Source organism: Peromyscus maniculatus, chromosome 9, assembly GCF_049852395.1.
Source record: "Peromyscus maniculatus bairdii isolate BWxNUB_F1_BW_parent chromosome 9, HU_Pman_BW_mat_3.1, whole genome shotgun sequence".
NCBI classification, from domain to species: domain Eukaryota; kingdom Metazoa; phylum Chordata; class Mammalia; order Rodentia; family Cricetidae; genus Peromyscus; species Peromyscus maniculatus.
Window position 1 is genome coordinate 82,340,998 of NC_134860.1, and position 26,649 is coordinate 82,367,646.

Below are 26,649 nucleotides of genomic sequence, written 5' to 3' on the forward strand. Positions count from 1 at the left end.
ATATACCTTCATTATTCTCCTTCAGAACTGAGGTCTGGTGGAATATATTTTTTAAATCCAAATATAGCCTACTGAAAAAAAGTTGTTAGAAAGACAACATGTATTATCATCTTTTATACATTACCAAATTTCACTTTCATAGTATGATTCTGTTTTTCTCCTTATTTTCTGTTCCATGTATTATAGAGGGAGAGTGGAACAATCATCTTGTAGTAGAAATTGACATACTTACTTCTAAAGTTTGGGTGGCCTTTGTTTAATATTTTTTCCTTCACTGTATTTTTCAGATTTGCTTTCCTTCAAAAATTTTGACAATTAAGAGAAATTGATTCATTCTTTCTTTTAATAATTTTGCAAAAGAAAATGTGCAAGCAATGTATCTCTGTAAACAGTCTCCTGTGAGAAAGTCGGGAGGACTGGAGAGATGACTCAATTGTTAAAAGAATTTTTTGCTCTTGACGAGAACCCAGCTCAATTCCTAGCACCTATGTGGTGGCTCACAACCACCTGTAACTTCATTTCTTTTTGGAAATTTTTGACCTTTTTGGGATTCCAAATACACAAGGCACCTACATGGTGTACAACCATACATACAGGTGAACATTCATACATACAAAATTTAAGAAAGAAAATAGAAAATCATGGTGACAGATTATCAATGACATTCCATATCCAAGTCCATTCATTACAGATATGAAACAGAGATAATGAATGTCACATATATGTTCCCATATCCTTTAGATATAAATGAACCACCACCCAAAAACTATATGTATTGAACATTGTATGCTTACATTAAATGAGCAGTATAATACTAAGCATTTTAAATCAAGTAAAAACTAATGCAAAAGTCTCAAAACAAATGACATCACAAATGCCCTACAGTCAGCTAGAGTTTGTCTGAATTACACTGCACTTGCATTGACATGCCAAACTTGCTGTAGCATGGTAACTTAATACTAGATTTTACTAAATTCTGACCTGAGGGCTTTGCATAGATGGGTACACTTTGTCTTCAAAACAAGCAAATGAGAATGAATTCCCCATTTTATAGATAAGAAAATGAAAGCTTTAGGGATTCCATCAAGAACATATTCCATCAAGTAAAATTTTGAACCTAGTTAAATTCAACTTGCCTTTCTCTAATGCTGTTGCTAAATTTTATTTATTCAGAATCTTTAAAATCTAAGTCCCAGGGTTGAACATTTGAGCTGAAACACAGAAGGTGGCTAAGGTCTCAAGAGTTCCCTTTACATACTGCGGGAAGTCAATGGCATTAAATGTACTTGCATGTGTATCTTTGACATTCAGGTGACACACGTACACAAAATAGAAAGCCCTATGTAGTCCAAATATGAATGCCCCATTTGCATTGAATGTGCATGACCATGGACCAGATATATAAATGATCCATGTGTACTAAATATAAATGACCCATCTGCTCCAAATTTAAATAACTCACACAAACCAAATATAAAGACTCATTTGTACCAAATGTAAGTGACACATCTGCATTAAATACAAATGAGGCACATAAACTCATAAAAGGGTGTTCTTTTGCTCTATGTGTCCATTTCAAATCCCAAACACTTGGTGCTGGCAGCCAGTTCACAATGTGGGAAGAAGGCAAGTCTACTGGAAATGGCTCAGGAAGAGATACTACAGGCTTCACATGATACTGGCCCTTTTGCCTCTTTCCCTACAGAAGTATGTATGGGAACATGTGCATAGATATATGTGTGTTCTGCCTTGTCTCCATTGTTCTATCGCTAGTTACTTTTACCACAGTTTCATAAACAGAAGAGTCAACTCACTCTTGAAATGCTTGCCCCTCTGAAAGACACATATTTATTGGCCAAGAAGTTATTCTGAAAGTTCAAGAAAGGTGGATTAATTCTTTGATATTTAAAGTATAATTTAATCAGTGTGCTTTTAAGCCCAGCATTATAGTAACTGTGTGTTGGTTGACTGAAAATAAGGTTTTAATGAAGGATAATGCCTTTGGATTGAGTGGATACAAAAGTTCTAAGGTCAGGCTAATAAAACCCAGATGATGGATGCTAATTGTGAAAGAAAAGAAAATTAATCTTAGGGTACAGATAAAGAGTGTTAAGTAGAGAAATAAGAAGGGGGAAAGAAATGAATTTTAGAATTGATAAAAGTGTTTCACACACCTTCAGAGAGTCACATGCATGTCTGAGAAGTGAGAGTCTAATAGTTTTCAACCTGATCTTCTATTGTATTTTATTCTTCTCTGCTGTTAGGACTTAATTATCTTGGGATTTCTAGTATTGTAATTTAACTACTGCCTGAATTTATCATGCTTTTTTTAAAAAAAAAATTTTTTTTGTTTATTTGTTTGTACTTTTGTTTTTTTGAGACAGGGTTTCTCTGTGTAACATACCCTGTATGTCTAGGAACTCATTTTGTAGACCAGGCTGCCCTTAAACTCACGAAGATCCCATTGCCTCTGCCTCTCAGTGCTGGAATTAAAGGCATGCACCAACATGCTTTACCATGCTTTTGTTAACTAATCTATAAGCTTATTTAAAATTCACATTTTACATAGTAAAATACTTTTATTATGTAACAAGATACATTTAAATTACAAAAAGTGAAATAATGAACAATCTCCAAAGTGAATAAGAAAACAATCCTTCTGTAATTCTGGAATACCTATAAAAATCTATATGCTTGACTATATAGTTAAGCACTGTTTGCTTTCTGTCTTATGAATGCTGTTGTATCTCTTTTCCATTTATAGCTATTGCTATTGTTGTACAGTTAAAGAAATTCACATAGAGAACTTCAGATAAGATTTGTTTCTGACCTTGTTGGATATATTTATACCCATAGATACCTGCTCTCTGACTTCAAGACTAAATAAATGAGAATTTAGTTATATACATTCCTAGTCTCTGAAATTTTATGAAAACACAGTGTGAACTTACCAATATAACATTTTGTTTTGACATAAAAGTGAAAGGACTTTAGTCATTCTTCCTATTTTTGTAGCCATTGTCAATAATAATTATTGCATGGCTTTTATGTCTTCCTGATTTTGTAGAAAACATTACAGATAATGAAATCTGATCACTAAAGCAGCCTAGTGGGCAAGAAAAATTCTGTAGAAAATCAAAAACTTATCAAACATTTTCCCTTTGATTATGGTTTCTATAATGCAAAATGATTTTTTAATCTGACTTTCTATTATATTTCTGGGTCATTACAGTAACTAACAGACAAATATTAATAATAGTATTAATCTCTACTCTCTAATGTAAAACCTGGCTCCCGTGACTCAATCCATATTAACAAACTACTGAAACAAAGAAGTGGACTGATTCCTCAGAAAACATTATTTGAAATGAAGTTGAAGTGGTAACTTACTATACTATAATAAAATGGCCTTTGAGTTGTTACATAAGGGAACTGGTATCACATGGTAGAAACTTTCTACTGTGAGCAGTATTACTAAACAGAAAGTCACATTTTATTGCATCCATGTACTAAATACTATTGTTGGGACACTAGAAATTGACCAGCAGTTAATAGAGCTTACTGCTCTTGCAGAGGAGCAGAGTTCAGTTCCCAGCAACCAAATGGTGCCTCAGAACTGACTGTAACTACAATATCAGAAGTTTCAGGGATATCCTATTCTGGCCTCTGCAGGCTTCTGTGTCCCAGTAGTGCACACAAACTTACCTAAGCACATACACATACACTTAAAATAATAAATGAATAAAATAAGTAGTTAAAAACAATTGTTACATTTAAAACATCATTGGTTCAAATGACTTTGATGATGAGTAATATATAACTTATTAGACTGATGATTCTCACTCTGTTTTTGCACTTACTAGAGCAGGTGAACACTATCTAAATTACTTATAAAATAATATGATTTAATCTAGTTCACAACAGACTGGAAAAAATTTACTAAATTTTTAAACTTTAAATGTGTTCCTTGACAATCTCATATGTATATGTAATGTTTTCTGGTTGCAGCCATCCACATCGTTTCTTATCTGCCCCCTCCCCACATTCAGCATCACGATCCTTACAAATCCATCTCTGGCTCTCATGTAATACTGTTTTATTTAAAAACTTTCGTTCTTGGCATCTCATCTTCCTTTCCACAGCATCTATTCAAGTACAGTATACTTGAGAAAAATCTATAGTAATATATTTAGAAATAAACTCAAAAAGAAATAGTCGAGGTAATAAATTAGCTTATCCAGTATTATTAGATCATTTTAAGGAAACAGCATTTTCCATTAAAAAAAAAAAAAAAAAAAAAAAAAAAAAAAAAAAAACGCAGACCCACATAGGAACTTATTGAGACTGTGACAGAGCTCACAAGACCTCATGCCAGACAAAACCCCAGCATGGAAAAGGAGAAGATGGCACAAAGAAGTATACCTAGCCAAAGAGGTATTTGCATTTCATAGCTGCTTTGAGAGGGAAAATCACCTTGGTCCATTGAGTGACACTATATATATACACACTATATATATATGTATAGTATATATATATAGTATATATATACACTATAGGCTAGGAGTAGTATACAAAATAGACTCCACGATTGTTTAGTGGCTTTTGTCCTTTTGTTTTTGTTTTTGTTTTTTTTCTTTTTTAAGAGAGAACAAGATCATAAAGTTGGGTGGGTAGGAGGGCAGACTCTGGGAGGAGGTGAGGGATAGAAAGACTAGTACAAAAATATACTGTAGAAATCTGCAGAAGTTAAGTACTCCACTGTTGTTGCTGTTGTTATTGATAATAAAAATACACATAGATGAGAAAATGCCTTCAGTTACAAATTTTGTTTAATAATAAAGGACAAGGAAACATCTTAAGTAAATTCGCCACTTCTTGTGGAACTATCAATGTGCTGTAATGTCCATAAAATTCAAACCCAACAGCAGATGAAAAGAAATGCCTCAGCCATTTTACAAAACAGCAAAAGCAGCTGATTGTAGACATTTGGAGAAAGAATTCTACATTGCCTCGTTGCCTTTTGCTAGGGTTGCACCTCCTCAGTCTATCCTGAAATCAACAATTGTAGCAAGAATCTTAGAAGGTCTTATTAATAAAATCAAACCTATAGCCAGGTATTGGGGTGAAGCTGGAAGATCAGAAAACCAGAACAAGCCACAGCTACCTCACCTCAATGGATCCTCAGCTGATCCTGTTTCCTCAGACTAGATGCCTCTGAGTCCTCATCCAGAATTAATCTCAGCTGAACTGTTGCTCCAAAACCTGAAAGCTTAACCAGCCAAATGCCTAACCAGGCCAAATGCTTAACCAGGCCAAATGCTTCTAGTTTCTGGTCCTCACACCTTATATACCTTTCTGCTTTCTACCACCACTTTCTGGGATTAAAGGTGTGAGTCACCATGCTTGGCTGTATCCTTGAACACATAGATTTTTGCCTCTGCAATGCGAGGATTAAAGGCGTGTGCTACCACTGCCTATTCTAAGTATCTAGTGGCTTTTCTGTTCTCTGACCCCAGATAAGTTTATTAGAGTACACAATATTTTGGGGAACACAATACCACCACAAACAATAGCTGTGAACAATAACTTAATTCACCTGACCAACAGTGCATCCATGCTAAGCAGCTTTGTGTTACCTGTTACCAAGGATTTCCCCTATTATCAGCTGGCTGACAGGGAGCTGAGAGTCCTAATGAGAGCATCAGACCCTGCATTGTTATCTGAAATACAATGAAAATATATAAAAATTATTTTCTACTGGATTCATGCTAGTTTTTCCATTCTCATAATGTCAAAGAATCCTAAGTCAATTGATCATAAGTTGTAGATTACGGTTATCTGTAATTCAAGGAGTTTTTAGATTTCAGAAAAAAAAAAAAAACGTTAATTCTCTGGATGATCTGTCAAGTTTTGTATTCAGGGGTACCAATTGTCAGCAGCATGTATTCTTAATTCTTTGGCCAAAGGATTTAGGACTCATTGCATCGAAAACAACATCAACAACAAAAACAACTTACTTTTAGCTTGTCGTGTTTTAACTTGGAAGTGGCTATTTTTTCATTTGTACCTAATTGTCCCATCCCCTTCTCCATAGATACTTTTTACTCTTTGTTTATTTAATGATTTGATGCTTCTTTTTGAATAGGCAGTGTTAGTTTGCAAGGGTTTCTGTAGTAAGTTACTGGAGACTGCGTAGCTTTAAACAACAGTTTTTAAGATCTCACAGGTACAGAGACTACACATACAAAATTAAGAATCTAGTTGAGCCATGTTCTTGCAGGTAGTCTTCCTTGTTTTTTCCTAGCTTCTGGTGGTTATCAGTAATGCCAAACCCACTCCTAATGGCTACCACCAGGGTCCCACTGAGATCTCCCTGTCTATCTTTATGTCTCTGCTTTGTCTTCATACAACAATCTTTGCATTAGTCCTACTGTAATCCAGTATGACTTCATCTTAGGGAATTCATGCTCGAAGACCCTATTTATAAATAAGTTCCTATGTGCTAGTACTAGATGGAAATAAATTTTGAGGTCTTAGTTTCTACTCACTGTACAGCCATAAACTTACTGAATTTTCCTAATTAAAGTTGGTCTGTCTTTTAGATGGCTCTACCCATATTATTGTAAAACTATACAGTAGTTTGGCTATATCTTAAATACATTAGATATTGACTGGTGAGCCATTAGTTAGAAAAGCAGGTTTATTTATTGGTTGATAGGATTAAAAAAAATAAGAAAAGTGAGTCATATGCAGAAATAACACTGTCTGCTAACAATTAATATCAATGAATGCCACTGGACATACACATTTTTTTTCTATGCTTGTGATAAGAAATGATGTTCTTTCAGAATTTTTAAGTGACCACTGTAATGAGGATACCTTGAGACAGCTTGTATTATGCAGATTCTGTGTTTCATTTTCTGTGATGAATATTACATTTACACATGTCATGAGGCAGACCTTTTCAGGTGTTCCATCTGTTGTTGGAGTTGTGCTTTAAGAGTGGGAGAAAAATACACAAATTAAAAAGGAAGCTGGCAGGAGGTAGAGAAGGGAAAATATGTGTAGGGCAATAGTGGAAAAAGTGCTTTAGCTCTTAATAACTACTCAACCTACTTTACCTCCGAGTCTGCATATTCTTATTCCAGGGGAGGGGGAGCACAAGATGTGAAATTTGTCGTGAAGCTAAGAAAACGAGATTGTTAAAAAAAAAATGAAGTTACCTTTGCTCACCAGTAATCATTTATTTTTAGTTTTTTGTTTGTTTGTTTGTTTCTGGCAGGACTTTTAGGCAGCAATTGATTCCACATATTCATTGCACATTTCAGTAATACAAAGGCAAAATGAAATGTTCTTTCTTTTTTCTTTATTCTAGGAAGTAGACCAATTGTACATGCCCATGATATACCTAAGTCAGAGGCTCATAAAATGAAAAGCAAAAATATCAAAAGGAAAAATGTGTTGTATCTTTCTAAATTTATATTGTTACTCTTTTCACATTTAACTAAAAATTACACTCAAAATTTAAACATATACAATTTTAAAATAAGTATTATATAGTATTAGGATATACATTTGGATGAAAGAAATACACATTGCAATATATAAATGTACCTTAGAAGGTATACATAAATATTTTTTATATATTTCAGAATATATTTATATATATATATATATCACTAGATAATATATTAATAGATAACCATTACTAAAGTAAATCCATTCTTAAATATTAATTGATCCCTAAAAGCTAATTTATGCCTAATATATTGTTTGGACTTCAGACAACATATATGGTGTAACTAATAGTAAAATGCAGTGAAAAATTTGAACAAGCCTTGATCTGTGGGTGTTAGAAAATAGTTTTGGACTTTAATTTTGGTTATTTGCTGATTTACATCTTCGATTCACTCAGGTAGAAGCCTACTTAGCTGAATACATGAACGTATCATCATACTGATAAGGGTTCCACTGACAGAGAGTCTGAGAGTTACTCTGTACTGTTTCCACCTCAGTTAAATGGAAATCTCCTTTATCGTAATTTTTATGGGAAAAGCTCATCTTATGTAACAGGAATTGTCAGTGACCATAGCGTTTTGGAATTGATTGTTCTCTGAAATTTAATTTAAAAAAAATCAAATTGATAAGGAAGGATTCGTGATTCAGTTGGCCCTTTTTGTCCCACTTGGTCTTTCTATTTGTTAACTAAAAATATTTTATTTTTCAAGCATTCCCGACTTTGCTTTCCTTTGCTATCCTCACCCTACACACCATCACTACTAGACTTCAGTCTGTTGACCCGCTTCCTCCAGGTGAGCAATTTCTTCATCTGCTAGCTTTCTTCTCTGTGGTCCGAATTTTACTTGTTAGATGATGGCACTCCTCTGACTGTGCATTTGCCATGCAGAAATACAGATCTTAGTTCTTTAAAGGGAAAATAGCAGTGATTTGCATTGGCCCTACTAGAATTTCAGGAAGAGTTGTGTGCGTGGAGTCAAAGTGAGGATACAAATAATGCGTGAGGTCAGGGTTTCTGTTGCTTATTATACTTCAGTGAGTTTAGTGGGCCGTTGACAATTATTTCATATGTAAAATCTATCGGTTGTACCAATTTAGCATTGTAGACAGTATAGGTTTTGCCAAGTGAAAAAATTACGCACTGCAGTGGCCTGTACAGGGAGGAGGGACTTGACTGTTACATATGTTGTGGGTGTAGAGCAATGTACTTCACAGCCACAGTCTGAAGAACTCTGTTTTGCCAGAGAACCTAGGTCCCCAAAATTCTTGTGTCTTTTTGGACAACCAGTTGCTGGTCATCTGAGATAAGACTTCTTTTATGGGAACTTATTAGAGGCTTTTTATGTACTACTTTAAAAAAAATCTTTACACATCATTCTAATGTGAATTCCTAGAGGCAAGGCAGAATCCAATTCATATGAATTTGAATAGCTGGTGGAGCACAACATCACAACATTCTGAAGTGGAGGCAATTTGTCAATATATTCTAATCTCTAAGTATGCTCTGGATGTGATATAGATAATCTGAGCAAAATGAGGTTTGTCATAGCTGGTCCAGCTGAGTGGAAAGCAGGAAGGAGAATGGGGAGAAGTCTTAGTTCAACATACTATGTATATATTTCTATGTCTGGATTTGTATAGTCTCAGTACTGAATCATTTGAATGTATTAAAGAGACTTGATTGCTCTCTGAGTAGTTTAATCTCTGCATATGGGAAGGCCTAGTCACTGGAGAAAATGGTCATGTCAGGCTGTTGCTGTGTTGAAAAAAATATATAAAGGTATATTCTGGCAATGTATAAATCACTGTTAGTCTATTTGTGTTGCTTGACTTATGCCAGTAATAGAGAAAAGATTGCCTTATTTCCTGTATGGAAATGAATGGAAATTGGAGATAAGACATAAAGAAAATAAAGCCTTAAATGGATAACATTTGGTGTGAAAAATTATTCCTGTCTCTGATTTGGAGATTTTTAAGTTAAAGTTGAAAACTCAGGTTTGTGTTCATACCTACACATAGAGACATAGTCTATATAAAATCTTCACTTTTCCTTAAATAATTTAACATAAATAATTCCCTTAAATAACTGATTCATTTTAACTAGTAGAAAAGGAAAGTTTTATTTTGTAATTTAGTACAAATTAATTTTAAGGTTAATGTATATGCCAAAAAAAATTCTTAGCTTTCAGAATGCAAATTTCCATACCTTGTTCCCTATGTTTCTATGTACATTTTTCTCTTGATCTGACATCCACATTGGGCTCAAGTGCATACCATATGTATTATCAGGTACATAGTCACATATTCAAAGACATACGTATATTTTGCATGATCATTGATGAATTTGAATTTCTGAGCTGACTGTGAGCTGTGACCAAGCACCAAGAACCCAAAAACTGTAGTTAGGCAGAAAAGCTTTACTTCCATATCCACTGGGTAGTGCTAAGCCTTTTGCCTTAAGGAAAGATCCTTTCCATTCATTTCCATGTGGTATAGGAATTTTATCCTGTTTGCAGAGAGTGCACATCTATGCCTGTGTGCCTTACATTTAGTATTTTTTGGTGATAATTATGTGGCAAATTTAAAGTTATCTTATCATTTCAAATATTTGCAGTTTGTTTTTGAATGTATCAATATCATCAACACAGTGAAGCCTGAAAAATCATCCATTAACATATATTATGCAATAAAGCTTCAATTTAGAAAACAATTGTGGAGGTTTACTGAATTTAACACTTTCCTAACATTTATGTGTTAGGAAACTACCATACATGATATAACCATTTACCTAACATTATAAAATAATTAGAATATAAGCACTTTATAAATAAAAATATCTACTATCTTATATAAATCATTCATGTAGGTCCAATTGTCCATCTGTTTTCAAGGGTTTTAGAGTTATATACGCAACCAGCCAGGTAAAATAAATTCAGAAAAAAAATGTATCTGAATTCAAAATGCACATATTTTATTGTCATTATTAACTTACAAATTAGAATCACTATTTAGAAAGTATTTACAGTTCTAGATGTCTGAAGTAACCTAGAGATGATTAAACTATGCAGGTGGATATGCATAAGTTTTATCAGAAGTGATCCCATTTTTGTGAGATTGAGAAATGGCTTTCTACAGGGCATATCAGGTACTCCATGGATACCAACCAGGAAGTCTACCACTCTTTCTGTTGTATATGCAATAAGGAAATAAGTCATGTATATAAAAACAAATTAAAGCAAATACTATATCATTTATTTTTATAAGGTGTATGTAAATATATTTAATTTTTAATAATAAAATATGCTTATTTAGTAAATAAAGAAAAATGGACAGGAAGTTTCTATCTACCAGCTACTGCTAGTCTAATATTATTTTCCAGTTTTCAGTAATTCTACAAATACCTAGATTTGTGTCTTTCATGCTCATATACATTTTTATGAATTCAATAAATGAACACTAACAGTTTACTAGAAAACTACCAAATACAATAGTTAAAATTATATTCCATTTTAAGGTGAGCCTAGGGATTTGATTTGGGAAAATGATAGGCTAAGGAATATACATACCTGAAGCATATAAAGTAAGGCATGGATGAATTTTAGGTGAGAATAGACGGCTATACAAATTTATGTTGTTTTCTCCTTTGAGCAGAAATTTTGTGATTCCATCTCTGTGCTCAGTAGTTTTCCATATTCTGACTTTTGTAATGTTATTTCTAAAATAATTTTAGGCTTTAGTTGGGAGATTGCTACAGTTTTATGACATTGCAAGGAGATTTGCTTAAGGCTGCAGGCAGTTTGCTTGTTACTTCCCAGTCTGCTGCCCTTTGTAATATACTGAATAGCTATCTTTCTACTAGAGGATGGAGACAGGGAAGGAGGGAGGGAGAGAGATTAACAACATTAACATGCAGGAATTTCTTTTCCTGTGCCTAAAGCTTTATGTCAGCCTGATTATGGAGCACTTTCAACACTGAGTAGGTAAAATGACTTGCCCTTTTGGTGAGTACCAAGGAAATAATGCAACAACAACAACAACAAAACCAGATCACTCTTTCTTAAGATGGAGCATACAGCTTTAGAGGAGAAAAATTCAAGTCCAACATGCCTGAATTAGCAAAGAACATCCTAATGAATTCTCCCTGTGAGGTCAATATGAATTTGTTTTTTAAAATTAGATTTAGATTACAAGGCTGAAACTTAAATATGTTCTCATGTCGTTTTGAATTTGTTTTCTTGGTACTACTGCTCAGGGGAAATATGTTTCCCTTTAATCATCTCTTCTTTGTTCTGGATGTGGTTGATTATCAATTAAATCAGAAGTGCTCTCTATGATAAGAACAAGTTTAAAAACCCATTGCAGATAACTTCTGGTGTGTGGGCTGCATTACACATGGAATTGTCAGGAGCTTTTGGCCTTTGGTTGGTTGCATAGCGCCCCTGCCTACTAGGCCACATATCTTTGCTCTCTGAGTTTCCTGACCTTTCCTTTTCGGCCTCTTCATCTCTTCAGTGTGTCTTAATGATTACAGAATATTAAATCTGTTACTAGAAAAAAAAGGCTTGTCCTTGCCAGTAAAATCCATTACAAGAAACATTTCAGTATATTTACTCTAGAACATGGAAATTGAATCTATTGATTTTACTTAAATTTTCGTGCTTGGGATGACCCAACCGTGCATGATAAAAACATTTGCTTCCAATAAAACTACAGCATGCTTACAGGTACTAACAACAGATGATTTCAGGAAAATATTCCAAGAGGACAGGAAAGTTTTCTATATCTCCTGTTTTTTTAACAATTTTTCATTTTTAATATTTTTGATTTTAGTGTTAGTGGTAATGGTGATGTCAGCTGGCTAGTGATAGATGAATTGTTTTAGTGAAATTAAGTTGAAATTGTTGAGATTCAAACATCCAATATCTCACTCTGAATTAACCTTTAGATACTATCTAACACTCTATTAGAAAAATTTCCTTTAAGACAATGCAATTTAGTGAAAGTACATGTTTCTTATGATTTATGTGTGTTGTGAGAGTGAACATGCACTTGAAAACACACCCGTGACCAGGCAGTGGTGGTACACACCTTTAATCCCAGCACTGGGGAGTCAGAGGCAGGTGGCCAGGTTTGAGGCCAGCCTGGGCTACAGAGTGACTTCCAGGAAGGGCTCCAAAGCTACACAGAGAAACCCTGTCTCAAAAAAACAAAAACAAAAACAAAAAAACAAACCAAACCAACCAAACAAACAAAAACAAAAACACAAAAAAAGAAAACACACCCATGGAGGATGCTTCATTTTGCTTTTTATCCTTAGTAGAGATGAATTATTATTATTATTATAGGAACTGTTTCATATATATATATATATACACACACACACACACACACACACACACACACTTTGAAAATACTGATGTGATGTAAGTAGGGCACCTATCTGCTCATTTAGAATTATATCCATCTCGCCGGGCGGTGGTGGCGCACGCCTTTAATCCCAGCACTCGGGAGGCAGAGCCAGGCGGATCTCTGTGAGTTCGAGGCCAGCCTGGGCTACCAAGTGAGCTCCAGGAAAGGCGCAAAGCTACACAGAGAAACCCTGTCTCGAAAAAAAACAAAAAAAAAAAATAAAAATAAAAAAAATAGAATTATATCCATCTCATTCAGCAACTGAAACCTTACCTGTCTCTGTCTCTTTTAGGATGTCACTGAAAGATAATCTAAGCAATTAAAATCTTTCTTAAAAATCCATCCTTTACAATAGCTATCTTCTTTTGAAAGATGTTGATTGGTCCATAAGTAATAAACAGAAGATTAGCTACCTATGACTTAACTCTTTTTCTATGGAAGCTAAGAGTGACATTGATTCTGTTGACTTGTTTCTAGAAATTGAAAACAAAGACATGCTAGAAATGAGCTGAACAACAGGATTTAAATTGGTAAATAGATGTACTTCCCCAAAGAAATCAGATAGCAGGCATGAGAGAGAGAGAGACACACTAATAAGACTATCTTGTTTGCTGCTTACAGAATTTGGCTTAATGGGCATGTTTTTATTGACCTTCCTTACAGGATTACCACTTTGCTAGGAAGATGACTTGAATCTTAAATGTATTCATCCATGTCATCAGAAATGGTGCCATTATCAGAGATAGGGTTAGCTTACAGAGGCAATAAAGGCATAAGGAAAGCATCCTCCGGGAAGACAAAGAATAGTAGCATATTTACACAGTCTCTGGTCTGAAGTTCACACAATTATTTAAGTTGCTAGAATTTAAATTTGTCCTTGTAAACTAAACAGCTTTTGCTAACTATTGCATACCAGAGCTTAGGCTTCACACCGAATGTAAATTAGGTTCTTCTGGAAACATCTTAACTCTTTCAAGACCCAACAATTAGGAAGACATTAATTTATATGTAGATGGCAGCTTTCTGATAGAGTCTGAAATATAAAGGCAGCTAAGTTCAAACAAAGAAGCTTACTCAATTTATATAACACTGCCACAGAAGACAGAAAAATAAAAGGACAGTAAAAGAAACCTGTATGTGATGAAGTGTGGGCCTCCCAGATACTCACTAATTTCATAATTTAAAAGGATTATTTAAATATAGGTTTTAGCAGTCTCACTGGTTATTTTTTTTTCCATAGGGAAAGTATTCAGACCTATAAATTTGAGTGAATAATATTGCCAGGCAAAATTTCTTTTTTTATCATTTAAAATTGATATCTTTAGAACTTGGGATTTTTCTACAGACATGGTATTTAACAAATGGATCTGATATTACTCTAAGCATTGTATATATCACAGGAACAGAGAGCATCTATGTAAAACTTGGATACTTCTGGATCAGTCTGCAGACTGACACTACAGGCACCGAAACAAATGATTTTAAATTATGTAAAGTAATTGTTCCTATTGCAGATCACTAATTGGCTTTGAAAACTTTTAAATTTAACATTCCTTCCTACCATGGTCTCTTGTTCTCCTTTGGAAATATATATTGAATTGTATATTGTATGGTGAACTGAAAAATATGTAAACTATTGTCTTCCTCAACTGTCATAATTGTTTCTTTCTTTCTTTCTTTCTTTCTTTCTTTCTTTCTTTCTTTCTTTCTTTCTTTTTCTCTCTCTCTCTTTCTTTTTTCTTTCTTTTTACTCAGAATCATCATTTTTCATTTCTTTTGTTTTTTATTAAGAAAATGTTTTCATTCATTTTACACACCATTTAAAGATTCCCTTCTTTGCTCCTCCCACCCCCCAGCCTCCCTCCCTGCAACTCACCCCCCACTCCCTCCCACAAGAAGGCAAGGCCTCCCATGGGGATGCACATTCAGTAGACATAATTGTTTCTTAAGGCAAACAGATGAACCAAAATAAATATTTGGGCACAATGATGGACCATGCAGATTATTGGGAAAGTCATTACATTTTTTTTTATCTGAAACTGAAATGCTTATTTTGGAGAAAAATTTTAGAGGCTTCTTGTAATTGTTTATTCCTATTGATTTCAATTATCTGCATTATTGGAGAGAGTTCAGAGATTCATACTGTTGCCTTATTTGAGATTATTCTTTCTCTTATAGATACTTTACTTTCTAAAAGGTTTTACTTCTTTATGTATGTAATCACATATATGAAAGCTGGTTGGTGATCATGGAATATTAGAGAAAGATAGAGGTTGGAATGGAAATAGGAAACATTTATCTGATGCATGATTGCAATCTATATTGGATCTATACTGAAAAATGAAAAAAAAATGTTATTTGAACCCAAAGACTTTAAGATTGTCTTTAAAACAGGAGAGGTAGCATAGTAAAATGGAACCTGAATAGCAAATATTTGGGAACAGAATGACCATGCCTGAGAACAGTTCTGGGAACAGTGTATCATGGTTCTGTTAAAGATAGGAAGATTTGAGATGCAAGCCTTTTGAAAACCATGCTGATTGGGATAATATTGTTCTTAGTGCATCTAAATATTGTAGGGTCATAAATGGTGTTCATTATCTTCCCCATTAAAGGGTCAGATACTTCAGAAATCTTACAAGACATGTAGTCAACTGCTCAACCACCTTTGTGCTGCATGTCTGCTGACCTGAGTCAATAATCTCATTTAGAACTTTTCTATTCTATTTCCAGGTGCTAGCTAATTTTACCACCATGGTTATTTAATTTTATTTTTTATTATTGTTTGGTGATGCAGCATACATTCTTAAACTGATAAAGCTAATCTCTCAGAGTTCCTTGAAATGTACATTCCTATGTGGCTATTGTTTCTCTTTCTACTTCTTTACCTGGAACACATTCTTCTAAAACTCCGTATCAGTGCTATTCATCCTTTGAATTGAAGATCAAATAGCATCTTTTGTATAAATTCCTTCATGATATTATTATCTACACCATTCTCCAGATTTCTGTACCTTGGCATTACTATGACACAGTTCAAAATGTAATTGTTCATGAATCATTTCCTTTATGTGTAATTCAAATCTACTGCATACTTTCTTGAAATTTAAGCTCCTTGGGGATGAGTTAAAGTGTCACAAACTTGTGAATTTAAAAGTGGTTCATTTGCCATAAACCACTACCTGTTATAACATCTAGACATAAAGTAGTTGCTTAATACATTGATACATAATGAATCATCAAGCACAACAATCTTTAAAGAAATTGAAGAAGCATGCAGAGCTCATGCACCCACAGAATCTCTATATTGGAACACTGGGATTATACTGTTTTGCTTTATGTGGTTCTGCAACAGTCCTTAGCTCAAAGCATATGCAAACCCATATCTGTGTACTATACTAAGTCTGAGAGCCAGTTCTCCTAAGGGTACCTGTTAGGAAAGAGATGGCTCCATTTAGCTGTGTCTTCACATCCAAGCATCTGCTGGTGCCCCAGGTGATAGACGCGCCTCCATAACAGGACTAAGGGAGGAGGGCAACTAAATTTTAAATGATAATCTCAAAGAAGTGTGCCGTGGGACACACTTATATTTGTGCCATAAATTTCCACTGTGTGGTTTAGAATCTCATTGTTTTATATACCAAGTACTTTGATATCAAATTTCCTTATATTGTTTTATACTTGTTCCATAACATAAATTTCATTTCAATTTATCTCAGCTTTTCTTCATCTCTTGGCACTTGCTATGCATTATATACTCTGATAGGCATTTTATTATGTCCAAGAGGTCACAGGCACTTAAAACCATCCCTGAAGGTGAGCAGGTGCATTAAATAGTGAGGGCTACTGCTCCAAGCAGCTCCAAATACCCAGCTGTGATTGGATTCACTTGAATAATATAGGCCAGTGGTTTCTGGTGTCTGAATGCATCCGTGGCAATACATTTAGAAGCATTGTGCGATGCAGGTGCACGCTTGAGGATTGGTGCTTCAGTGCTGCCACGGTTTGACTATTTGATGGTATTATAATAACCTCCTCTTCAAAATGTGCTCTCTGCCTATCTAAAGCAGGTAGAATGGCATCTCACAACTAAAATAAAGTCTGGAAGCTGAGTTGGCTGTGCATTCAGCTAAAGTACGAGTGCTTCTTTCACTGTATTTTTGTCGTGTGAATTATGTTTCTAAATTCTTATCATTTATGGATAATTATTAGAAAATAATTGCACTTATTGTTTCTTTTTTTCCCTTTTATTTTATTTTACTATACCATTCAGTTCTACATATCAGCCACGGATTCCCTTGTTCTCCCCTCTCCTCCCCCCCTTATTGTTTCTAATAGTAAGGCTTTCTGCCCCCCACACACACACACCCATTAAATCACTTCAGTGTGAACAAGTACCTCCTGTAATGAGTAGATTGTAATGTGATATTTTATTTATTTCATCAAAACTAAAATGCAAGTTAACACCTTACCTCCACCTATAAACAATATAGCCCCTTGTGCTCAAATGAGAAATACAAGAAATACAAAGCAGTGGATGAAAGATTGTCTAGCTAAGTAAGTGATTGGTTTTCTCACATCACAATGTTCCATCCCCATTCTCCTCTTCTCTTGCATAATACTCACGCCACATTTAGTAAAAGGTGGTTAAAATAAAGCAAGTGAGTTGCATGAGTACTTGTTAAGAAAAACCGTACATCTAATACAGCTACATTATCATAATTTTGTATACTAAAAGGGAAAAGAACAGTCTTTGAGGCAACATATCTTTACTTCACATTCTTCAGGATAATATTGAAAGTGAAATCTGTATTCCATTCATAGGCAGGAAGAGTGAAACAAGGTTTATTTTTATCAAATATTCTAGTAAATGGGGTCACATAAGTTATAACTGGAATTAATTTGTATGCGTATAAATTGTTAAGATCCTAGTTGTTTGTAATGACTCACATCATCACCACAGACTCTAGGGATTTATAGAATGGCAAAGGGAAGTGAATTAATAATAATACAGCCAAAAAAGGAAAAAAAACCCACTGTTTATGTTAGAGAAGTGTCATTTCACAGGATGTTACAAGTCATGCCAACTTAGTGAAAGAAAACTTGCTTCATTAGGTTTATTCAACTGTGTTTTAACAAGATTCCCAAGTTGGCAGTGATAATTTTTTTTCTGAAATGTAAGAATATATTTGAAGAAATTGCAATGTGTTTTGTTCATAGAGAAGCATGTACATCCTGATATGTGCATTTATGCATATGAACTAAAGAGAGAAAAGAGAAACAGCAGGCTGATGTATGGAGTTCTATGCCCTGATTTGCATTCAAAGGCCTTGTTTTGTCAAGGCTTGCAGGTAGATGAGAATCTGAGATGGATACTATGTTTAGTTTCTGTAGAATTAGTTTAAAGAGAACCATGCCAGCTAGAAATATAGATTAATGCCTAGTCCACTTTCCAGACAGCTAATAGGTGTTATGGAAACTTACATTGGCCAAATAAGGTAAATTAGCAATATAAAATGAGAATAAAAATGGACTTCCATTTATAGAGTGATCTACTTGGAAACAACTCTAATTTTAAGATGTTCTAAGAAACACTACCAACAACTGCTGTAATAGAAGAGCACCGTGTCTATTTAAAGCTGTTTACAAAACAGAAATAAAAGCATCTCAGTAGTCACAAAACACAGAAGCATTCTAAATACCAATCTCCACAGACATAGTACTGTGAAACTTCCTCACTGACACTCTGTTTTATAGACAGGTATTCAAACATCTGTGTCACAGATATTACTACATCATTATATATACATGTGTATTTTTAAGTAGATCAGAGTGGGATACTGAATGCATATGCTAACTCTGATGCTAGAAACTCTGTGTGTGTGTGTGTGTGTGTGTGTGTGTGTGTGTGTGTGTGTGTGTGTGTGTTTTCTCAGCTATAAGAACATGCAAACTTTGGAGGTAGCAAGTAAATCTGAAACCAAGAGCAGGGAATTTTTTTTTTTTATGTCCTCTACTTCCCTAAATGGTATCAAGTTAATTGCTAAGTATTTTTTCTTAGGTGTGCTGTCTAGCACTTTGAAGACAAGGGAATAAGTTTAAACCTATGATTCATGATAAGTTTCTGACTGAGAGCAAGACAGAAAAGAATAATGAAATAGTTTCACTATGAATTAAAATTGCTTTGGCTGATTATTCAACAGGTTTTCTCTATAGTAGACAAAACACACACATACACACACACACACACACACACACACACTAATGGCATAAAAGAGAATCATCTGAGTTTTGCAAAATATTTACATTTGACAAATCTCAATTTTCTTTGCTGACCCTTGCTGGCTCCAATGTCTTGACTTTTAGTTTCATTGTTCATTGTAGTTGCCAACATCTTTCAATGAGCTTAGGAATGGCTAAGTATGTCTAATGATGTAGTGACATTCCAAGATTAAATTTTGAGTGTAAAAGGTAAATCCTGTCCTTTCCACTAAGGATGATAAAAGTCCAAATATTTAAGTGTATTGTGTTTAATTATGAAAATATAAAGTTAAATATAATTAAGTTATTGATCTACTCACTGATTTCACACTCAACTATACAACAAAGGTGATAATTAAAATGTCATGTATTGATTTTTCTTTACTTTTCTATATCTATTTATCTGTCTATCTATCTGTCTGTCTATCTATCTACCTATCTACCTATTTATCTATCTTTGTTTCTTTCTTTGTTTTTTGTTTCTTTCTCTTTTTTTTTTTTTTCAGACAAGCTCTTACTATGTGGCCCAGACTAAAATACTGAACCGGCTGTCCTCCTACCTCAGCTTCCTGAGTGGTGGTTATATGGCATACATACACACATATATACATACATAAATACATACATACATATATATCTCTATATTTGGAGGGTATGTAGTCCAGAGTCCCAGTCCAGGCTTCCCTGAAATTCAGAATATTCCTACCTCACTATTCCAAGTCATAAAGTTACAGGCATCTACCACCACATTTAGCTGAAAATGAATCTTAACACCAAGCAAATTATTGAAGCTACTTGTTTGTCATGAGGTGTTTCCTTGAATTAGATACGTAAGAGATCAGACTCTGTAACTTCTATTCATTATTTGTCGATATTCAGAATTTTGTCTGTTTGTTGTTTGTTTGTTTGTTTTTATAATGCCTCAGTTTCTGTCATGTGGATTCCTTTAGGTCTCTGCAGTTTTTCCTAGAATGACCACATTCTTTGAAAGGGTGAACACATTGTGTTGAAGCAAAGATGACAATAAATGTGAATTATTTCTAGGTAATCTCAAATTAGAAGGTAAATTGGAGTAGATCAGCTTTGTTGTGAGATCTTCTTCCCAGGGCCTCTCTACTTGTCTAACACAAATACCAAATCTATATAAATACAGATGATGTGCTTGTCCACAGTCTCTAATTTTGAAGTTTTATTATTCCATGTGTCTTTTCTTGGATCATTCCTTCCAAGACACAAAGAACAAATTAATTATATTCTTTTGTAACTATAATGTCTGACAAAATACTCTTATGCTTTTCTTTATTATATATTGTGTTTGTGGTGTGTGGCCCCTACCCTCCTAGTGGATGGAGCCGTGTTTTAAATGTATACCTTCCTAACAGCCTTCTTTCTCTTCATATTTCTCTATCACTCCTCTACCTTTACCTCTCTCCTGATCTAAATCCTTTGCGTTCTTTTCCACCCCATCTTTTCCTACTTCCTTTATCCTTCCTTTTACTATTCACTCTTTCCTTACTTTCAACTGTTTCAATTTGCCTGATACCTTCTTTCTAGCTAACTATTCCCTGAGTATAACCATGCCTTTTTCATACCTACCCATTTGTCTGTTTATTTATGTTCATTCAGGAAGGTTCCACTCATGAATTCTTTCTTGAACTTTGGCAGTGATAGTTTACTTTATGGTCATAGTTTTGTGCTGTTTATATAAAAATGCCATTCGATTTTCCTCACTGTCTCTGAACTGCTGGCGTCAAAATTACAGTCTAAGCACAAGGTGAATAGCTTGTAATGTATCATAATCAATACTCAAAATTTGCTCCCCTGAATGTGACATAAAGGAGTCCAGCCTAAAGCTGTGATGTGCAGCAGTGAAGCGCAAACAGCCATTTTTATGTTGACGGTTTCAAATTCAGGGTCGATTCACATTTTCTTAAATCTGCATTAGTCTATCTCTTTCTCTGACCTTAAATCCATGTTGAGTTCATTCAGTGCTGGTTATTTAAGTAACTGAAATGGAAGTCCAGTCAATATTGAAATATAAAACCATGTCGGCAAATTTCAAAGAGTATATTAGTTGTAAATCATTTTAAGATAAAATGCCTGGCTCTAAAGGATACAAAAGATTAACAAAGTTATATGATAGCCATTCAGGTTAGGTAACAAAAATACCTGATGCTGAATCTTTGAGATATTAAAAATACATTTTAATCTGAGCTCTGATTTAAATACATGTCTTTCCACAGTTTTCTGGGGGGGGGGGTGTCTAGGTTCTTCTCAAGTAGTTCAAGTTCCTCTTAGCAGGCATCCAATCAGAGACTGTCTTACTCTGTTGATGCATAATTCAGTCTATTCCTCAAGATTCTTGCCTGCTTTATATAATAAATTAAAAAGGTAATACTGCATTTCTTTCAAGGAAAATATTTCTTTAAAAATGACAAGTTAAAATAGATGCAAGCAAATTAAATATATCTAAAAAGTCCACAAGTGTGAATTACACATACTATGAGATATCACAATATTTTGTTTTGTCAAGGTGTCACTCTGATACTTGGTAAAGTAATAATTATTTTATGGCTCAAACTTCTTGTGGTAAAATAGTTTGTAGGTGTGTTTGGTTGATTGATAAGTTCTTTATGGGCTTTAAATATAAAAATCAAATATTTTGCATGACTTTGAAACATTATCACACAAATCATTTTAAATTTGCTGTTTCCTATATTATATATTGTTTGTAGACTTCTCTTTTCTTGCAAAATACACCATTTATTTGTAGTGATCATCTAGCATCAATTAAAAGACGATCCCTAGGGCTCCTAAATGTGTAGGGAATTCTACTCCCATCACATAGAAGTAAATTGTAAATATCCTCTTCTTCTAGTAGAAGTCCCTGATCTAAAATGCATCATTAAACAAAAGGGAAGCAACCATTCACAGAGGAAGGAACAATTGAGAAGATGTAATTCAAAGACGTGATTGAAAATATTGGAGTCAATGGGAAGTTCATAGCTACCATCAGACCAAAGGCATCGTACTTCATGTTTCCTTGTCAGCATCTTTAAAATAGTAATCATTAAATAATGCTTTATATAGACTCTCCATACCTCTATTGGCAAAAGAGAGAAGTACAAGTTCTCACACAAAACATTAATATTTAGGATAGGAAATCATGAAGCGTCGTATTATTCTGAACTATACCTGTTGAATAAATCCATTTTCACCTACTTACACCAAAAATAAAAACCGAAAGTGAAGGAGATGCAAAACAAGATCTGCATGCTCATATAATAAGGCAGGAAAGTGCCCTTTTGACTAGCTTATTCATAACACAGTCTGATAGAAAAAAATCCATTTGCCACACTCAGTAGGAAAAAAATCAGCTTAGGACGCAACCCTTTTATTTCATGACTGTCACCAAAATAACAATTACAAGTAAAATAAGGATGAAATATTTTAAAAGCACCTTAGCACTTACTATGGAAAGTTGTGATCCACTCTTACCTATTATTTGATTTAACAAAATGAATCCTGATCAACCTTTTTGAAGTTCACTGTTTCTAGGACGGGCTACATAGAACAAAGACTAGAACCTCAGGGGATTAAGTTATAGCACTGAGAATCATTCTCCAGTGACCACTTTTTACTTCTTCCCAGGCTATGGGAATTCGTTAATATCTGGAGACTAGACTTAAATAAAACCATTGTCTCAACCAGCAGGTTTATGCAACCATCCTGAAATGTTTTAATTATTGTTTTCTTTTCCTTTTTAATTAAGAGACCAGAGGTCAAGCAAGCCCACTGAGAGCTGATCACAGCCTCAAGTAGAAATGTCAGAGAAACTCTAATGATTGGATTTGTCGTTTTCTCTTTTGTTTTGCAGAACCGGAAGAGTGCATTAATTGCACAGATGAATGCCGAGTGCTTGGTCATTCTGATAGGTGTTGGATGCCACAGTTCCCTGCAGCCAATCAGGCTGAAAACGCAGATTACCGCACAAATCTCTTTGTACCCACAGTTGAAGCTAATGTTGAGACTGAGACTTATGAAACTGTGAACCCCACTGGGAAAAAGACTTTTTGTACATTTGGAAAAGACAAGCGAGAGCACACTATTCTCATTGCCAATGTGAAACCTTATTTAAAAGCCAAACGTGCCCTGAGCCCTCTCCTACAAGAGGTCCCCTCAGCATCTAGCAGCCCCACCAAGGCATGCATCGAGCCTTGCGCCTCCACAAAAGGCTCCCTGGATGGCTGTGAAGCAAAATCAGGGGCTCTAGCCGAAGCGAGCAGTTCCTATCTGCCCACTGACAGTCAGTATCTGTCACCCAGTAAGCAACCAAGAGACCCTTCCTTCATGGCTTCTGACCAGATGGCGAGAGTCTTTGCGGATGTGCATTCCAGAGCCAGCCGGGAGTCCAACGAGATGGGAGCCGTGCTGGAGCAGCTTGATCACCCCAACAGAGATCTGGGTAGAGAATCCGTCGATGCGGAAGAAGTTGTGAGAGAGATTGATAAGCTCTTGCAGGACTGCCGGGGAAATGATCCTGTAGCTGTGAGAAAGTGAGGGGGAAAGGCATTGGCATTTTCTTGTCTCTTCTGTTGATTTAAAAAATGATTACTCTCGGTGACAACCCATTTTACAGGGATGGAAAAGGACCAATGCTGCTTTCAGGCTTTTGGTGAACATCTGAAGTGCCCACAAGTATGTTCTTTTCACTGCTGTTTCTTTTACAGAAATAACAATGGTTTTGACCAAACTTATATTAGGACAGAATTAATGACGCGTAAGGCGAAACAAGAAAAGAGAGAGAGAAGAAACTGGAGAGAAGAAAAAGGAGGATGAGGAGACAAGTTACCTTTTGACAATCTGTTAGGAAGGTATACAACGTGGGACTTAAAATGTTTCTGATCACTCTAAGACTGTCCTCCGAGATCGATGCTGACTTAACTGTTTACCTATAAACCCCATACAAAGCAGGGTCATATTTGTTATCTGTGGTGGATTTCTAGCTGACATCACAGGCTTCTACTGAAAGTCCTGAAAAGACCTTGCAGTAGTCCAAGCTACACCAAACATTAACACATATTTGTGGTAAACATTTCTGTATAAAGTACCTGCCAAGCATAGAAACACAAAGACCATTCCATATCATTAGTCAGAAAGCAAAAAAAAACATATATATAATAATAACAAAACAGAAAAAAAAATACAACAACAAAAACCTTGGTCATTTGTAAGACACTTCATGTCGTATAAAAGTTCAATGTAAAAAGATATAGTCCGTGTTGTCCTGAACACATGTAGACCTATTCACTTCATTAAAGAAGAAAATTTGAAGACTTTAAAATGTCTATTTAGCATTTTAGTGTCCAACAAAGATATAAATGGTGGCGAGTTTGTTTTACATTGGAGCAATTCTGAATTATGGTTATCATTGAGTGGTAATACTGAGAGAAAATTAACATAACTGAAATATTTTATTCATTCTTGGACACTAAAATTGCTCAGGAAAGTGAAAAAAGTCTTAGACATAACAAATCACATGACCATTTAAATGTGCAGATGTAAGAAGATTCAATGTGTTTACATCAAATGACATATTTTTATTGATTTATTGCAGATTCCGTGCATATGAGCCAAATTGTTGAGTGTATAAGAGCTATATTGTGTATTTTATTAAATTAATATATAGTTGTGTTGCAAAAATATTTGGGCTTATATTGTAAATGGCAAGTGTTGCCTCGGTAGCTGTCGAACTCTATGAGTTTTGTTTTTTCCTGCTTCCTTTTCCCCATGGAGCGTGGGAAGCAGTGCCTCGGAGCAAAGTCTCTTGTTTAATGTATAGTCTACCAAGTACTACAGTACGTAATTCTGTTCAAAATGTGTTTGAGTGAGCTGATGGAACTAACTGAAAGGTCAAAAAAAAAATACATCTGTCAGTCATAGTTCTGTGCAAGTCCTTGTAGAAGCTTTGATTAAAGTCATGCTAAATCATGAGAGTTACATTTGTACCAATACCTGAAACTCATTTACCATGTTTTCAGTAACATAAAGCTCTGCCTATGTAGATATCATAACATGGATTGGTTCTCAAAAGTATCTTCAGTGGTTCAGGTGTGTGTACACATCGTATTACTAAACATGACAAATGTTTTAATGCATGTGTGGTACCAGTGCTGGTTATATGCATTGTGTACTGTGTTTCAAGAGGTCTTGGTCTTAACAAAATTTGTTTTCCTTTATCTCAGTGCTCTTCTGCCTCCTTTTATTGGTGTCCTTTGAGAACAATACCTTTTATTCCATCACTTGGTTGCACCTTTTCTTGTGACATTTAGCAAGTTTCCAACCTACTTCCTTCTTAAGCTATGACAACTCTAATTTCAGGAATTGGGAAAAATAAAATTAGCACTCACAGAAGTAGTAGCAGATGGAGAAAAGCCTTGATTGACATTTTCCTTCAGCATTAAAATTTTGTTTTTGGCATTTAACAGCTTCATGGCAAACAGTTTGAGCCCATACCTTGGAAAATGTGGTGCTGAGTTAAATAAAGGCTGTTTGTGCACTGGAACAGAAAAAAAAATGATTATTTACAAACTGGGAGAGAATTTTGTGCCTTCTTTTCTGGCCACTAAGCCAGTGTAGAAACAGCATAAATGTCATAAAATCCTTATACTAAAAACAGAAGGAAAAGCAAAACAAACATTGAACTAAATTAAGTTTGTAATTAAAAAAAAATCTGCTGGAAGTGTTTCCACCATTTCACGAAAGTTTTAGATTGTACCTCACTCGCAAAATTGCTCTAAGGGTGAGAATGGGTGACTCCCATCAGCCTTATTCTCTTGAGAACTGCATTTGGTTCTTGGTAACAGCCTTTCCACAGCTCTACTCTTGCTTTTTGTTATCTGTAAATGTTTAAATTAGAAAAGAAGGGATCTTGTACATGTGAAACCCAATTGACACTATATTTTGGCCAACTTATGTATCTCCAGTGTGTTGTCTCTGTTCTATGATGTTACTTTTTCCAGGAGACTACAAAATGACTTAGCTTGATAGATAGTTGAAAGTTGATGGAAAACTGTTTCCTTTTAGTCTTTCCAAGCTCTGCCTCTCTCACACTCTTCAGATAACCACGTAGTAAAATCTAAAGCAGTGTGCAAGTAAGTTCAACACACACACATACGCAAAAAATAGGTTTATTTTTAAAAATTTCCTAATTCTAAGTAACAAGCTGTTCAATGTATTGTCAGTGTCTGACGACACCACAACACCACGCGATTCTCGAACTTGATTGTGCCAATAAGTGAGGGATTGACTTGAAGCTGCCACCAGTAATTTACTAGTGTTAGCTGTTTAATATGTTATCTGGATTTAGTAGTGATTATTTATTTACAAGTTGGTGGTAGTTTAAGTCAGGACTCTTGAGTTTTTATAGTTAAGGGAATCTTGCTTTTATTCATCTCCCTG

At 34.8% G+C, this 26,649-nt stretch overlaps 1 protein-coding gene across 4 annotated transcripts in view; it reads left to right on the plus strand.

Moving 5' to 3' along the window:
• Positions 1–26,361, plus strand: part of Pcdh17 (protocadherin 17) — a 93,099-nt gene extending 66,738 nt beyond the window's left edge. For 2 of the 4 annotated variants that reach the window (XM_006980938.4, XM_076545446.1), the window contains exon 4: positions 23,066–26,361. In XM_006980938.4, the coding sequence (XP_006981000.1) occupies positions 23,066–23,748 (683 nt within the window). In that variant the 3' untranslated portion in view covers positions 23,749–26,361. Of the gene's footprint in view, positions 1–8,228; positions 8,313–23,065 lie in introns of all 4 variants that reach the window. The other 2 variants (XM_015999374.3, XM_015999376.3) reach the window with 2 other exon arrangements.
• Positions 26,362–26,649: the final 288 nt, after the last annotated feature.